Source organism: Mus pahari, chromosome 20, assembly GCF_900095145.1.
Source record: "Mus pahari chromosome 20, PAHARI_EIJ_v1.1, whole genome shotgun sequence".
NCBI lineage: Eukaryota > Metazoa > Chordata > Mammalia > Rodentia > Muridae > Mus > Mus pahari.
This window is the reverse complement of record NC_034609.1, coordinates 40,880,767-40,898,548: the sequence shown is the minus strand read 5'-3', so window position 1 is coordinate 40,898,548 and position 17,782 is coordinate 40,880,767. Positions and strand designations below refer to the sequence as shown.

At 48.6% G+C, this 17,782-nt stretch overlaps 1 protein-coding gene across 3 annotated transcripts in view; it reads left to right on the top strand.

Annotated features, from left to right (window-relative positions):
* The window catches only part of Sdr42e1 (short chain dehydrogenase/reductase family 42E, member 1), a 12,199-nt gene extending 3,287 nt beyond the window's left edge, over positions 1-8,912 (top strand). Inside the window, exons 2-3 of one of the 3 annotated variants that reach the window (XM_021220788.2) lie at positions 5,473-5,566; positions 6,498-8,912. In XM_021220788.2, coding sequence (XP_021076447.1) covers positions 5,499-5,566; positions 6,498-7,614 — 1,185 coding nt within the window. In that variant the 5' untranslated portion in view covers positions 5,473-5,498 and the 3' untranslated portion in view covers positions 7,615-8,912. The remainder of the gene's footprint in view (positions 1-5,472; positions 5,567-6,497) is intronic. The other 2 variants (XM_021220789.2, XM_029532545.1) reach the window with 2 other exon arrangements.
* The last annotated feature ends 8,870 nt before the right edge of the window (positions 8,913-17,782 follow it).

Here is a 17,782-nt window from a genome sequence, read left to right as displayed (position 1 = left end):
TGTGTGTGTGTGTGTGTGTGTGTGTGTGTGTGTGTGTGTGTGTGTTTGCATGCATGTGCAAGAGCACACACTTAATGTGAGATATATGTAAATGTGTGGCATATGCACAGATGGTTTTGGTTCGTGTACATGTGTGGGTATGGGTGTGTGCCCACGCGTGTGTATATGGAAATGGGAAGGAGTCCGGTATCCACGATTCTCCATCCTCTTATTTTGAGACAGAGCCTATTACTGGGTGTGAAGTTCCCTTTTTCAGCTAGACTGGCTGGCCCTTAAGCACCCAGGGTCAGTCTGTCTCTTGCCTCCCGATACGGGGCTTACAGACACATTCAGGCTGCCTGGCTTTTGGGTGGGTACCGGGGATCTGAACTTGGAACTCAGATCTTCATACTTGCATAGCAAACCTCTTACTTCTAGCCCCTCCCCCCTCTGTTTTTCTAATGTTCTTATTGTTGTTATGGGTGAGGTCACTCCCTATACCCCCTCCCCTCCCCCCACCTCCCTCCCTCACCCCATCCCCACTTGGTGGCTCCAGACCTCAGAAGACTTTCTAGACCTGGAGTGCAAGCTTTGTCTCCAATGAGATTTGTCTTGCTAAATTAAGGATGCTATTAACCTTTCAGCAGGTTCTTGCCTCAGATCTCTCTGGAACTAGCTGGAAGGTGACGAGGGGTAACATCAACAGGCCTGGCACATTTCTGAGTTTGCTTGTGACTGGACATTCCTGCCCCCAGCCCCTCCGGCCTTCTGCCAGAACTGGAATGTGTGGTTATAAAAGCAAAGAGCCATTCCAAATATATCTCTGTTACAAGTTTTTCATTAGCCTTACCTATGCTAAGGTCCCTTTCTGTGGTATTCTATGGGGATATTTAAAATAGTCTTTTGAACCCTGTTATCTGGCATCTCGTTAGCCATGGTGTCTGTCTGTGTGTGTGTGTGTGTGTGTGTGTGTGTGTGTGTGTGTGTTTCCCACACACACATCTGCCTGCCTCCCTGTCCTTGGGTGCCATTCTTCAAGTCCCATTCACATTGTTTTTTTAAGGCGGGATCTATTGCCTGGATCTGGAGCTCATCAATTAGGCTAGGCTGACTGACAAGAGAGCCCCATAGATCTTCTCTCTACCTCCCTGGCATCACAGGTACATGCCATGACTCCCAGCTATTTTTTTTTAACATGAGATCTAGGCATAAACTGGGATTCTCGAGGTTGAGGCTAGCACTGTACTGACGGAGCATCTCCCCAGTCCCCAGAGTGGAAGCTCTTCTTACAAGGTGGGTAATTTCCAGCATCCCACCATCACTTTCCTCCAGCTTCTATGCACTACCTGCTGTGGCCTTTCCATCTCATCTCCTTGGTCCCAGCTGAGCCTGCTGGCCCTCAGTCCTTACCAACACCCCTCCAATGTAGCCCCTTGTCACCCCTTGCCCGGACCCTGTCCCAAGCCTCTTCCTTTCCTCAGTGGAAGCCCACTCTCTATCAGAAAGCCCGGATACCCTGTTATAAACCAACAAGTTTCCGGCTATCTACAGAATGGAGTTGAGACTCCTCAGAAGGGGACGCAAGGCTGTTTCTGTGCCAATTCCAACGAGCCTCCTTCCCCAAGTATATCTGGACATGACAGCCTCGGGTGACATCCGAGCTATGCCAGCTACATGGGGCCCCACATCACTTGTCTAGCATAGCCTCCGCCAGGATGCTTCAATCTATTTGTGATCTGCCCGAGACTGTACAAACCCTCATTTCATGTGAGACCTCCTGTGGTCCAAACTTGACTCTGAGCCTCCTCTTCCAGGAAGTGACTCTGAATCGGCCCCCACCTTCTGTCTTCCTGCTTGTATCTCTCGGAAAGGTGATTTTGTTTCCACAGTCGACCTTGTGTCATGACTTGCATTTTCATTGTCCAAAACGCTTTAGGCTCCATCCCACCAATGGCACCATGGTAGGGATGTGGACTAACCTTTGGGAAGCGGTACCCAGAGGGAGGGAGTTAGGTCATTGGGGGTGTATCCTTCACAGCCTCTTCCTCTCTTGCCTTGGTTTTCATCCACCGTGGGGTGAGCCTTTGCACTCCCTGGCACGGTGGTTTGAATCATCACAGGCTCCAGAACAGAGCCAGCTGGCCTCAGATTTACACTCTCACAACTGTGAGCCAAGGCCGAGCTCTCCTCCTGAGAAGTCTCAGGTACTTATCTTGTTCTTTAGATGTCAGCAGAAGTCTGTCCCCATAACGAGTGCCACAGTGCCAGCGCCCTGTGTCACTCAGCCTGGCATCTGTCCCGTTCTGTAACTCAACACTCTTCAGGAAGTTAAGGTAAAAGTGGTAGCATTAACCAGCCTACTTGATACCTCAGGGCCCTGCTCGCTGGTGTCTATCACAGTTTTACTAAAACTGGATATGTTTTGTGTGGATAAGAATCATCCAGAGCTTGGCAAATATTTCCTGGTAACTCTGTCAGTTTCTGGGTTCAGGGAAGGAATGCCCCTGTGGGAAAGGGCCTTCCCTTTTCCGTGAAATTTTCATTCTAGGGAAAGAGGCATGACCGTTTAAAGTCACACAGTTAGACACGGAGCCTGCCTTGAAGAAGGCAGAGCAGCTGTAGGGGGAGGAGAGCCAAGGTGGCATGAGCTGAGGGCTCTCTGGGGAAAACCTCACTCCTGCAGATGCTACACCCGGCCTGGACCTGGAGGAGCCATGGGTCACACTGTGCTAAGAACAGGATATACTGGTGAGCCTAGTGTGTGGCAATGAAGATGAGAAGACCGGCATTGCTCAAGCAGGGAGGGTGGATGGCAGAAGAGTGGGTGGTTGAGACAGGTCATGGGGTGAAGGTCAGAAGTCTGGACATGTCAGTCCGTAGTCCCCAGCATGAGGGACATCTACTTCCACGGCCACTCCAGTTCCAAGTAGGAGCATTGTGTGTTCAGAAAACAGGACTGGGGCATGACTCGGTGTTGGAGCACATGTCTCGCCTATGTGAGCGCTGAGTCCACACCCAAGCAGTGCAAAAGATAAGATGGCTCAGAGGTTAAGAGCACTGGCTGCTCTTCCAGAGGACCCGGATTCTATTCCCAGCCCCTTCGTGGCTGCTCACAACTATCTGTAACTCCTATTCAAGGGCATTTGATATCTTCTGACCCCCTCTGGTACTTCATGCCCATGTATAGATGAATACATAAGAACAAAACTCACATACACATAGAAATCAATGCGTGCATATATGTATACATACAGACAGATACACTGTTCTAAGGTCACCATTTGATATATTAAAGAGGTTCTCATGTCCTGGCCTTCATGGGTTTTCTTGTAGCATAATGATGGCTCTTGCTTCATGGGACCCAGCCGCCATCCTCCACGCCATTTGCCCAGTTTTCTGACTGGTTCTGGCTCCTGTTCCATGTTGCCCCACACCTCTGAGACTATGGGTGAGCCTTCTCTCCAGTTGCGACTCTCTGTGAGTGAGCCAGTTAGCCTCACTAGCTAGAGATACACCCCACAGATTTCTAGAACATGTTGGTCTCTGTCATCCTGTGTCTCGAGAGTTCTAACCATGGCTGTAGAAGAAATAATTGAACGGATACCCATCAGAGCTTGAAAGAAAGGACCTGAGAAATGGCATCTGTGGGGCAACCATACCGTGTTTTGTGGGGGGATGGGGGGAAATAATTTGACTACATTATTCCATCTTATCTTAATAAATTTGTGAGCTCAACTTTTTGGATGACCGCCCCCCACAGGCTCAGAGCAATTTATTGATCCCAAGTAGCAAATCATGCTCTCCACCCTAGGTACCGTGTGAATGCTCAAGGAAGAGCACTCAGTGCTCACAACTAGAAAGAACCCGGTTGCTCGGTCTCTCTCCTCAAAGTCCCTGTTTCAGCTGCTAAGTGTACGGGTCCATGGTGTCCACTAGCCACTGGAAATGCGTGGGAGAGTTATTTACTCTTGGCTGGAAAACAGGGTGATGGCGGCGCTTTGTTGGAAGTTCGTGTGCGCATAAAGTTCCCCATGAGCTGTCTGACACTCGTGGTGAGCGCCAAAGCACATCTGTCTCCTCTCTCTCTCTCTCTCTCTCTCTCTCTCTCTCTCTCTCTCTCTCTCTGCTGTATGTACACTGCTGCTTTTCTAGAAGTTCAAAGACGTCCTGAAATAGAACAGGACACAGCTTACAGGAAAGTAACGTTTCGAAAAAGTAAAGTGTCCCAGACGAGCTCCCCAAACCATCTCAAGGCTGCCTGCCCCGTGCCCCTAGCTGCTCCCTCCCGACACCCTTGAGTTACCACTGTTCTCATCTGGGCCAGTGCATGCAGACTGACGTCACGTGGCTCTTCGCACCTGCGCCCTTCTTCCTGTGCTGCCCCAGCCGGCCGCTCCACGAAATCCTTGTGGCGGTCCTTGTTCAAAACAGAGTTCATGGCAGGTGATTGTTGAGTTCTTTGGTACTGTGTACCTCTGGGTTCTTTTCTCGACTGTGGGACAAGTTCTCTAACCAGTTTCTGTCTGTTACATTCTTGAGAGGAAGTAGTGCTAGAGGACCTTGAGATGAACCTGCTGGAGAGTCAATAAATGAAGAGGGAGATAGAAGCAAGAACCCCAACCCCACCCCCACCCCCACCCCATCAAATGCATTGAGTACTTTCCCTTGATGCATTCACAAGGTGTCTAGGGTGGAGGGCATGATTTGCTACAGCAAGGAATTTTTCTCCCTGTTTTTTTTTTAAAGATTTATTTATTATATGTAAGTACAATGTAGCTGTCTTCAGACACTCCAGAAGAGGGCGTCGGATCTTGTTACGGATGGTTATGAGCCACCATGTGGTTGCTGGGATTTGAACTCCGGACCTTTGGAAGAGCAGTCGGGTGCTCTTACCCACTGAGCCATCTCACCAGCCCTTTCTCCCTGTTTTTAAGTATGGAGTGTTAACCAAACAACCAAAAACCAAAGCGCACTGCAGATGCTGGAAGCGTCTACCGAGTTCTGTCTTAGGTTTTCTAATGCACAGGAGAAACCCCCTCTCTCGACCCATTTCAAAGTGATTCTTCCCGAAGGCCCCAATCTGTTCCAAAAATCAACAGTGATGCCTCATGTCCAAAAGTGCTTCATGGTTTCAAGAATACCCCCACACTCTTTGTGTATGTATTTAACCTTCACATTAACTGTGGTCGGTAGGCAAGGAAGACACGTCTGTTTATATGGCACAGGAAGGAATTGGAAGCCAAGGAGTAAGGGGGTGTGGCTAAAGTGGCAGACCTGTGACTAGAGCCACGAGTCTCAGAGTATCTCCTGCACTAATGTATTCCGTTGTTTGGTCTGGGTTTCTCAGTGCTGGCCATTTAACCAGAGATTCACGCATGCTGGGTATATGAGCTACCACTGAGCAGCAGGCCGACCCCCCTGTTCTTGTTCTTCTTCTTCACAAAGGAGAAGCATGTTTATACAGGGTCATAATGTTGTGGCATCGTCCTGCAGGTCCAGTTGTCCTTTCACTGTCTTGTATGGAGTCCCCAAGGTCCCCAGAGGAAACCGTTCTCATCACTGGAGGAGGAGGATATTTTGGCTTCCGGTCAGTTCATCTACAAATTACCCTCATGGATTTTGATTCTCCTGTTTATATGCATGTGCATGTTTAGATCATTCTAAAGCAAAAGCAAATTATTGTGCTAACTACTCGGGCTTGAAAATTGAAAAACAGATTTATTCCACTTCAAGAAACATTATTTTTAAAGCCTATAAATTGGGGCCTGGTGACTATTCTTGTCACCAAAGATAATGTTCTTTTTTTTTTAAGATTTATTTATTATATTTATATGAGTACACTGTAGTTGTTTTCAGACACACCAGAAGAGAGCATCGGATTCTATTACAGATGGGTGTGAGCCACCATGTGGTTGCTGGGAATTGAACTCAGGACCTTTGGAAAAGCAGTCAGTGCTCTTAACCGCTGAGCCATCTCTCCAGCTCCATCATGTTCTTAGACAACTGTATTCATTTCTTTTTCTCATCAGTGGGATCAAATATACATATAACAAACAATTTAAGGGGCATACGAATAGTTGAACTCACAGTTTAAAGGAATACAGGTCAGGAGGGCAGAAGTGTGAGGCTACTGTTGACAGAGCCCCTGAAATGAGAAAGGAGAAAAGCAACGGGAGGCTGGGTCTGTCTATCAAATCCCAAGGCCCGCCTACTTTCTCCAGCAAAACATCGCCACCTGCTGGGTACCAAGTGCTTAAGGACCTGAGCCTGTGAGACAACTCACCTTTAAATCACAAAAGGCACTCTGTCACAGAGACTTGGTCGTGATTCACTTTGTTGAGGGGGATTCCTGTTTATTCAGAACCTAAACAAGACCTATAGTGATAAATATGCTAAGTGACTCAGGATGAGTTAAGGAGACTCGGGTGAGCCCTACCTTATTGGTAAGTCATTTCCTACACTTTTTTTAGACACAGCCAAAGGGTGACCTGACTTAACCCTGATCTTTCTCATCTCAGCCTCGGCTGCGCTCTAAACCAGAAAGGAGTCCACGTGATTCTGTTTGACATCACCCAACCAGCCCAGAACCTTCCAGAGGGAATCAGATTCGTCTGTGGCGATATCCGCCGCCTCTCTGATGTGGAGACAGCCTTCCAGGATGCTGACAAAGTTGCGTGCGTGTTCCACGTCGCCTCTTACGGCATGTCTGGGAGGGAGCAACTGAACAAGACCCGGATCGAAGAGGTCAACGTGGGTGGCACCGAGAACATCCTCAGGGCCTGCCTGGAGAGAGGCGTGCCCAGTTTAGTCTACACAAGCACATTCAATGTCATCTTTGGAGGTCAAGTCATCAGAGACGGGGACGAGTCTCTACCTTACCTGCCACTTCACCTGCACCCGGATCACTACTCCAGGACCAAATCCATCGCAGAGAAGAAGGTCCTGGAAGCCAATGGCTTGGCCTTCAAGCAAGGTGATGGTGTACTCCGGACCTGTGCGATAAGGCCAGCCGGCATCTATGGGGCTGGGGAGCAGAGGCATCTTCCCCGGATAGTGAGTTACATTGAGAGGGGCCTGTTCAGATTTGTGTACGGGGATCCCCAGAGCCTGGTTGAGTTTGTCCACGTGGATAACCTGGTGAAGGCTCACATCCTGGCCTCTGAGGCTCTGAAAGCCGATAAAGGCCACGTTGCCTCTGGTCAGCCCTACTTCATCTCAGATGGTAGGCCCATCAATAACTTTGAGTTCTTTCGGCCACTGGTCGAGGGCCTGGGCTACACATTCCCCTCCACCCGCCTGCCCCTAACCCTCATCTACTACCTTGCTTTCCTGGTAGAGATGACCCACTTCGTTGTAGGCAGGCTCTACAACTTCCAGCCCTTCCTCACCCGCACCGAGGTTTATAAAACTGGCGTCACACATTACTTCAGCTTAGAGAAAGCCAAGAAAGAGCTAGGCTTCGAGCCTCAGCCATTTGACCTGCAGGAGGCAGTAGAGTGGTTTAAAGCCCATGGTCACGGCCGAGGGGCTGGAGGTCAAGACTCTGAGTTTATGCTGTGGGATGGAATTCTGGTCCTACTCCTGGTGCTTTCCGTTTTTACCTGGATCCCTCCTTCCACCATCCTGTCCATATGAAGAGGAAAGCTATCCACAGGAGCTGAGCCTCCTTCCTGGGATGGGGTTCAAGGATGCAGGTTTTGAAAGATATGTCACATTATCTGGTACCATCCCTGGGTCTTCCAATTACTTCTTAACAGTGAGTCTTTAAACTTCATGGCCAGGGATGGATTACCTCCTGATCCTGAGGCCTCCAAAATAGTATTGGCTATGGCCAATGCTCTTGGTTGCCCACCAGCAACTAGCTAGTAAGACTCTATTGCCTAAGGTGCCATACACCTTTACTGAAGCACATAAAGAGATCTAACTGGAACTGAACTGGAAGCTTCCTGCCTGCTTGCTAGATTTCATAGTTCCAGAAGGGTCTATACAGGCTGCTGGAGTCTTAGTCAGCTATGGACCCTGCAGACAGCACTACCAATACTGGGAAAGGTGTACCCTCTAGGGCAACAGCGCCATGTCTGTTAGGGGAATAACCAACCACTTCAGAATTGAATTGGAGGCTGGCTCCATGGGAGGGAGAGTTTATTCCTGGTGCTGTAAACCTGGCCAGAGGCTCATGGATAGAGAGGTCATAGGCCTGCCGCTGTTATTTTTGCCAGATAGAGAAGCTGTGCCCATGAAGCTGCTCCCCAAGTTCTTACGTTTCTATCTGTAGATGACCGCTACCCTCGGCTGTGATCAGGGATGCTTCTCTCTGCCGTGGGGGCACCAGTTACACTTCTGAGATTCATATCCGGTCCAAGTGCTGAGCGTGGAGTGTTCATCCACAGACAGGACATCCGTATCGCTCCCTCACGGCCTCCCGGGACTCTGTAGCAAAAGGGGTGGGAAGGATGCAGAAGCTGGAGGAAGGTAGGGGGTGGGCATTGGGGAAGTCTGTCTGCTGAGAATGAAATGACTACTGTCCTCGTGACCTAACGGTAGCTCTGATGCGCTACTAGACTCCATACAATGAGGCCTATCACCATTCTGCCCTGGGAAGGAGAGAAGCTCGTGATATCTACCCCTCCCTGAAAAGCTGAAGGTGATTGGTGGTTTCGGGGGGGGGGACACTTTCTCTAGTGGTTTAGTAATTTCAAAGTTGCCCCATGCTCCTGTAAGCAAGCTTAATGAACTTCTCTGGGACACACACACACACACACACACACACACACAGTTTAGACAGGAATCTAGCTGGGAAGAGACTGGGAATGGGACAAAAGAGGGTGTGGGGGTGAATTAGATCGAACTACATTATATACATGTTCGAAAATGTCATAATGAAACTCTTATATACTTAACCCATGCTAATAAATAAAAAGGACAATTGACTTATTGGGTTAAATATTCACTACTTTCCTCTGTCTCAACTGACCCTGTTGGGACACAAGAAGGTACAAAGGTAAGTTGGAAGTTTGGTTTCTGTGTCCTTGAACCCTAGCCAAGTGCAGCAGGAAGTCGCTCTGAAGCCGAGAAAGGGTGTAAGCTGGCTTAGGAACTCTAGCTTGAATAGCTCAGAAGCCAAAGAAGAACCCGAGTTCACCTCATACACTGCATGTGCATAAAGCAGTGAGATTCAGACTGATATGGAGTAGCCCACACTCAGGCTTATCCCTCGCAGACCAATCTTGGGAAAGTGGCGATTCCAAGGAGGAGCTAGGTGTGCATAGCATAGGTTTTAGGATCCTCTAAAAACCTCCGCCCTTGGTGGTACAAGGGCATTTGTGTTGAAACAGAGAGATAGATAACCTGCTGCCTAGGACCCTTCTGAAGATTAAATTAGATGTTTACAGCACATACATACACACATGCACATACACACACATACATGCACATATACACACATGCACATACACACTTACATGCATATACACATGCACACACAGGCACGCACGTCACCATTGTTATCAGTATTGTCACCGTACATTCCTTCTGAAGGGTCTCTTCCTGGGAGCATTCTCTTCAGAGAGCCTATTGTTGCTGAAGTTTCTAGAATGTCTATGAGTATTCCCCCCAGGAGCCCTTAGCAGTGTACACTGTGTGAAATCACACTGAAGTAACTCCCCCACAGTGCTGCTTGCTGGGGAGAGTGTGGGCTCTCAAAGCAGCTTCCAGTGAGGAACAGCAGCCACATTGTCTGGCCACCCAGTGAACTGCCGTGGAAGACGTTTGTATTGCACAGTTGCCTAGGAGCCAGAGGAGGGAGAAGAAAGTCTTTGCTGTGCCGAAGTCTCATCTGCAGGAAGGCAGTAGTGAAGCATGGTGGGATGTCGCAGTGGATGGTACACAGTTGTTCTGGGCGAACTTGAGAATCTGATAGCTGCATGGCCCCTGCTGGATGGAAGATGGATACTTTGAGGGATGTCCTGACCTTGATGCCGTGAGGCACACATCATCAACGTTCATTTGTCTTTACCAAGTACCTGCAACCTTTGGAGAGCTTGGTCGACCGTGTCTGAGAAACGGAACCGACCACACTGGCCCTTTTTGTGAAGTAGTCGGGTCCCACAGTGGTTTGTTGAGAACATAAAGGATGACGTGCTGGGGTGCTCTTACCCCACGAGTCTCCCCCATAAATAGGAGGGCCACACTGCTCTTAGGACAGGAGGTTTGTAGTCCGTCTCAGGGCTCTCTGAGGAAGGTGGCTCAGCTCTCTTGGGCTTTCAGGCTGGGAGCACCACAAGATGTCCGTGTGAGAGGGTTGCTGACACACTGAGCAACACCATGGGCCCCCTCAGGACATGTTCTACATTGCATCTCATTTAGAGCTTCCGGGATGCCCCGTCACACAACACAGGAAAAGGTCTCACATGTCATAGGAGCATTTCTATATGACTGCTGAACATTGTCACGATGTAGCTTTTTGTGTCCTCTAAAACAGGTAATCCAGGAAGGTAAGGTGGGTCTTAAGTGTCACGAACTGTCACCCTTCCCCCCACACACACACCAGTAGCAATAGAGACCAGTCTTATCCCATGTGGGAGAGGAGTGACTTGGGAGTGTTGGGAACCATCATGGAGTCTGTGCTCTGACCCCCCACCACATCACTGATGTTGCAGGACCAGTAACCTGTATCTGCAGGTTGCTGAGGATGGTCTGCATCCTGCTTGCTCCAGACACGTCTTCACGTTTCATGTTCCTTCAGTAGACCTGACAGTGCCCATTACAAATGTAATTATTCTGAACACTGTGTCTCCCATTAGTCTTGTTGCCCTTCGTTCTATCAGACAAAAGTGTCACCCACAGATCTCTTTGAGATGAATGTTCTACTGGAACAGCTGCCCAGACCACTGAGGGACCATGCCCAAAGTTCCTTGTAAACTCTGTTGTCTGGAAGGCCCTCACATGAGGTCTGAGGTCTTAAAAGATCTCACAACCGTAAACTCAGTCACACACCACAATTCTACAACAAAGTGCTAATGTCCATGTGAGACATTAACTGGTCAAATCGCTTAGCTCTATTCCATGGATATGACCATGAGGGTCATACAAGGTCACGGCCACCAGATGGCAGAGGTTATGGAAAGCCAGGGTTAGCCTACCACACATCTGGTGGGCTGTGTGTTTTCTCCCTCCTAGTAGGGGTAAATACACATTCCGACACGTATTTTACTGTCCCCAGCCTTCACAAACTGCCCATCATGGTACAATCATGTGTTAGCTAAGGAGACATTTCACACGGGATATGGTGACAATTGAAGATCCTGTGGAATTCTCAGGAAAATGGGAGGGGATATGGATGGAGTACAGAGTGATCAGCACTCTCCCCACAGGTAGGCTGAAGGCTGACCAAGTCTTTGAGTATGTGTGTGTGTGTGTGTGTGTGTGTGTGTGTGTTCCAGTATAGCGATGCATCAGACACGCACATGTAGAGTCGGAAGTTAACCTAGTGTGTCGTTCATCAGCAACTATCCACCTTGTTTCTTGAGACAGGGTCTCTTTCTTACAAGCTTACAATTCACCAAGGCAGGCTGTAACAAGAACTTTAAAGACAAAAGCCACAACCTGCCACTCCCATGGGTATGAGCGCCACCTGCAGGCCTGACCAATCAGAAGGCTGCTTGCAGACCAAGAAGAACCATTCAGCATCCTCCTCTCAACTTTCCTCCCTGCACCTAATCCCCAGGGCCACAGGGACTCCAGAGATAAGTCCTCCCTGCTCAGGTTGCTGAACTGGAAGTGCAAGTGGTTAGTGCTATCATACATCTCCCTCCCAGGAGAGAGAGGCCTGAGCTCAGTTGATGGTGTCTGGGCTCCTGGGTCACTCGAAGTTGGAGAGAAGAGCCTTGCTCACATCACTGTGGCCTTGTCACCTGCCTGACTTCAACAAATTCCATCCGCAATCGCCTAAGCCACAAGTGGCAGTGTTTCTGCGTGGGACTTTTTAAGTTAGGTTTCCCCCTTGTCTTAGGGTCTCCATGGTTTCTAAGCACCTGGGCCCAAGCGAGCTCACCTGTGCTCTACATTACTCTAGTTTGCCTCTGGGCCCTCTTCCTGACAGAGGGGACCTCTTTTGATGACAACTGCGGAACTGAACACTCTCTTGAGGTTTTCTTCCTGAAGTGGTTATTTCTTAGCTTTCAACCACGTTTGAGTTGTGTTAAGCAAAACACATCACGTGGATTTGGCCAATTAAACCGTCTAGCTCTCTCCTTCTATAAGAAACCGAGCAAAATGTCCTCTTGCCCAGAACACAGATACAGCATCAGGGCACGAAATAGGCCTGTTTGTTCTGTGTGCTGGAACTCAGCCTCTGTAACCTATGTGCAGTAAGCTCTGCTGAGCAGGTGGATATACTGTCAACCAGCTAGTGTCCCCTCTGAGATCACCACTAATGACTCTTGCCTGTGACTCTTAACTCTACCCAGTAAAGACACTCGAGGTCTGGTTAAAAATGCAGGCTCGGGGATCTCTACAAGACGGCCGGTGAATGAGCTCTGAAGTTGTTCCTTTCCTCCTGAGAACCTGAAAAAAATGAGGGCGAGGAGATAATTAGGAAGAGTGACATCAGAAAGCTTTGTGTGTGTGTTTTACCGTTGGGAAGTTGCCCCCAGGCATGTGTGTGTGTACACGTGTGTGTGTGTGTGTGTGTGTGTGTGTGTGTGTGTGCATGTGTGTGCGTCTGTGTGTATGTGTGTGCGCGCGCGAGCGGTAGTGGTCTAAATATGCTTAGGCCATGGGACATGACTATGAGGAGGCGTGGCATTATTGGAGTGGGAGTGGTCTTGTTACAGGAAGTGTGTCACTGAGGGGTGTGGCTTTGATAGTTCCTTTGCTCGGGCTCTTCCCAAGGCAGAAGAGAGCCTTCTCCTGGCTGCCCGTGGAAGCCAGGCTCTCCTGGTCACCTTCAGGTCACAATACAGAACCCTCTGCTCTTCCAGCACCATGCCCGCTTGGATTCTGCCATGCTTCCCACCATGACAATGGACCTGTAAGCCAGCCCCACGTAAATGTTGTCCTTTAGAAGAGTGGCCATGCTTAGGGTGTTTCCACAGCAATAAAACCCAAACTAAGACAGTGTGTGTACTGGTGGTGATGTATGTGTGTGGTATGTGTTTTTGTGTGGTGTGTGTGTGTGGTTTATGTGTTTGTGTGGTGTGTGTGTGTATGATGTATGTGTGTATGTGGGGGTGTATGTGTACATGTGTATATAAGACAGAAAACAACTTTGAGTCACCTTCATTGGGTGCCATCTGCAGTTTCATTGAGTGACAAGGTTTCTCATGACTGGAACTCTCACGGGCTACATTGGCTGCATCCGGTATCTATCTCAGAGCTTAGACATACACACCACCGTGCCTGACATCTTTCAGATGTTCCAGGAATTGAACTCAGAGCCTCACACTTTCAAAGCAAGCTTTACAACTGAGCCACCTCCCCAGTCCTTCCAGGTGATTTTGTATCTTCCACCAAGGAGGGATAAATGGGTCTAGACAGCAGATACAGGTGCTCTTGGAAGATGCTAAGTGGAGTGCCCCTGAGTCCTTATGGGCCGGCTCTTTCCAGTGATTGGCTCATCAGGTGCTCAGTACCCCGTGACTGAGTATAATGAAGGACCAGAATTGATTCATAAAAGGACTTGGAGTCCTAGTGACCTCTTAGCACTTCCTTTGAGCAGGGCCAGATCGTTTTGTGGCCTGTTCTCTCTCGGTCCATCCTGGAGAACCTCCCTTCAGCCAACAGGATTCTTCTGCAGGCCTATCTGCTTGAACCTGATTTACCTGATTTCCTGGGCTGTAGCCAATAGATGCCCAGGAGTAGTGGCCAATCCATGACTGTTGTTTGTTTGCGGGCTCTTTGTTTCCTTTTTACTTTTTCTGCCTTTTGTTTGTTTTGATTTTTGTGTTGTTTTGTTTTCGAGAGAAAGAGAAAACGAAGTTGGGTGTTTAGGGAGGTATAGAAGACTGGGGAAGAGGCAGGGAGAAGACAATACGATAGAAATATATCTTATAAAATGTTTTAAATAAAGGAAAATTTTAACTATTGAAGAAATGGGTTCAACTCGTTCACAGCATCTCCAAGCTTTGTGGATCTGTCACTGTCCCCTCCTGTGCTTTAGAGACCCCGGGCACCAGGAAATATAGAACACTATATCACTAAAACACATAATTAAGACCAAAGCCAAGCCTAACTCATTACAGAAATTACTCAGAGCAAAGAGATCTAACAAGAGATTTATCCGTGGAAATGTATAATGTTTATTACTCCGAGAGCTGGTTGGAACAAGCCAGTTATTAAAAAATTCATTCCTACCATCTAGAACTTTAATTCTGGCAAACAATTTCAATATTTTTCTCTCCAGTTTTCTAATGGAGCCTCGTGGGGAAAAGCCTTTACTCTATATACATGTGTGTGGTGTGTGGTGTTGTATGAGTCTTTGGTGCTCCTGACGGCTCCTAGGTTCATGTCTGAGATAGACAGCGGGTCTTTTTGAAGTATTAGCTTTTACAAGGAGTTACTCAGTGTGTTTCCACGGTAATTGTCGCAAGATATTTGATCACACTGTGACCCCCAAGATTGTGTTATCATTTACGGAAAAGCCCTGTCCCTAGTTGTATGGCTCAGCCTTAGCACACACCTTTCATCCCTCTGGCTGGAATACAGACGTGCCCTTAGTATGCACCTTGAATCCCAAACAATAAAAGTAAAGTTAGTTTGTAGAAGGAAGCACCTGTGTTTAAAAGTGATATCTACTTGAGTGGCAGTACAAATGACGAATCAGAGAAAGATCTGACGGAATAGGGTACGCCCAGCTCTCGTGAGAAGAGAGAGGAAAGGGAAGTTACTTGAGGGGCAGTGCAGAGAGGGAGTGGGACGGGGAGGGCAGAGACGGGGAGAGAGAAAGGGCAGTTTTACAGACAGGTTGCAGAGAGAACAGACTAGACACAGGTAAGGACAGAACAAGCCAGAGCATGAGAAGGAGCCGGAAGATTAGAACAGAGTTAGTGTGAGGCCAAGCAGAGCAATTCATTGAGAAGCTGAGAGAAGCCAGGTTGAATCAATCAGCTTGGAAGAGGAATTGGAGCCAGAACAGGTGAGTCGAACCAGCCGGCCAGAGCTCAGAAAGAACAAGGGTGAGCTTATTCAGCAGCAAGTCTCAGGGGTTGACAACACTCTAGGCCTAGGTTAGATTGTACAGAGGCTAGAAACTTCCAGGACTAGGCCCAGGTTAGCAGACTGAGGCAGTAAGCCTCGGAGATGACAATTACTAAAGGGGAATAAAAGATAGCTTTACAGGTAATTAAAGTCAACCCCCACCCCATACACGCACACACACACACTTTATTTTGCTCACTGTGTTCAACATGAGGATAATGACAGATGTTAGCCCATCACCCCTGCTCACTAAAGCGCTCAGCTTCAGGTGCTCAATGGGCAATGGCTTCTGCTTGTTAGAAGTTCATGCTGTGCAGTGCTCTTTTCTGGGCTCTTCGGGTTTTCTCAGTGCCACAACAACTCGGTACATTGTTACCACCTGTTTGCATGGGAGGAGACTCACGGTTGAGGAGGTGATGTGTTTTGCCCAGTGTCACCCAGTTAAATGGCCAAAGCCTAGATTTGGACCAGGCTTGAGTTTCAGAAACTCAAATATTCCCTCCCCTCCCCTCCCCTCCCCTCTCCTTTCCCATTCTTTCTTAATGGGGTCTCATGTAGCCCAAGCTGGCCTCTAACTCACTATGTAGCCAAGGATGACCTTGAACTCCTGATCTTCTTGCTTCCATCTCTTAGGTGCAGGGATGGCATGGACCACCACAGCTGGACCACTACAGCTCCGAGGATAGAGCCCAGGTCTTCATGAGTGCTCAGTGAGTAAGTCTTATAACTGAACTATATACCCTCAGTCCCCCAAACTCTTAGCTGTCATTTTTAAAGTGGCTCTATTGTGTCGGTATGGCACAACCCAAAGCCACATCGCACCAGCTGCATCGGTAGCAAAGATAGACTGTTCTGTTGCAAAAGGTGAGCATCTGTAACAAACTTTTAAGTTGCATCGGTCATCAATCAAGGTGTGAGCCTGTGGCAGAGACGGGGGAACTGTGTGAAAGGCTGAAGTCCTGCCTACTCTGTGGGGAGTGTGGTATGCTAGAGTCGGGTCTGACCCTCATGGCCAGCACCTAACCATGTGCTGACACAGGTCATGCTGCCTGTGCCTCCATCTCCCCTCTGAATCACTGTCTGGGGAGAAGAGCTGTAGGGGGTTGGCCTCATGCTAATTTGGGGCCCCCAAGACTGGTTACCCTAAAGATGAGAGAGTCCACATTGTACTGGCTGGTTTTCTGTGTCCACTTGACACAGGCTGGAGTTATCACAGAGAAAGGAGCTTCAGTTGGGGAAGTGCCTCCATGAGATCCAGCTGTAAGACATTTTCTCAATTAGTGACCAATGGGGGAAAGGCCCCTTGTGGGTGGTGCCATCTCTGGGCTGGTAGTCTTGGGTTCTATAAGAAAGCAAGTTGAGCAAGCCAGGGGAAGCAAGCCAGTAAGGAACATCCCTCCATGGCCTCTGCATCAGCTTCTGCTTCCTGACCTGCTTGAGTTCCAGTCCTGACTGACTTGGGTGATGAACAGCAGTGTAGACGTGCTGGCTGAATAAACCCTTTTCTTCACAACTTGCTTCTTGATCGTGTTACAGGAATAGAAACCCTGACTAAGACAGTGACCCTGCATGCCCCACCAGTTAATTTGTGATTGATAAAGATGTCAACAGCCAATAACTGAGCAAAAGAGGCATAGGTGGGGTTGAGATTTCTCAGGTTTGGGGAGAGAAAGGACCACAAGGAGGAGGGAGCAGGGAGAAACCACCATGAATGAAGAAGGAAGAGCGTGCAGGAGAGGGGAAAGGAGAGCCGCCATGAGTTAGGTGAGCCATAAAACCGTGGCCATGTGGGCTGGCCAATTGGAGTTAAGAGCAGCCCAGATAAACATAGTAAATAGTAACTGATGAGTCAGGATTATCGTTAGGAAAGTATATTGTAACAGCATGGAGGGTAGGCAGCTGCCCAGCTATTGTGGGGCTTCAGGCATATTAAGAATATAAAGACCGTGCGTGTGCCTTTCTTCCTGGAACCCAATGAACAAGGTGTGGTAGAAGGCCCCGGGCTGGGATTTTTAATAATTTCTACCACACACAGCCCAGGTACCACCCACTGCTGGTAGACGTCGCCTTCCCTGTAATCTTGAACCATTCTGAAGGTAGGACACAGGCAGGAGAAAACCTTGCAAGACATAGAAATGCGGCATCCAGCTGGCGTAACTCCCCCTAGATGCCGACATTCTGCAGAAATGCAGCCTTCCTTCAGGGCTCCAGGAATGCCTGAGGCTTTGCTTCCAAGAATCCTTTGGAAGTGGGGTTTGGGCATTTGCTAGCACTTCCAAGGGCCTTTCTAGGACCTGCCTCTTCTGCATGTGTTCATGAATATATGTATGGAAGCCGGAGGACAACCTCAAGGGTCGTTCCTCAGGCACTGTCCACCTGGTTTTTCAAAACAGGATCTAACACCAGCCTAGAGATGGAGTGGTAGGTTAGGTTGCCTGTGATGGTCTGTGTATGCTCGGCCCAGGGAGTGATACTATTGGGAGGTGTGGCCTTGTAGGAGTGGGTGTGGCCTTGTTGGAGTGGGTGTGGCCTTTTTTTTATTATTATTTTCTTTATTTACATTTCAAATGCTATTCCAAAAGTTTCCTATATCCCTCCCCCCACCTCT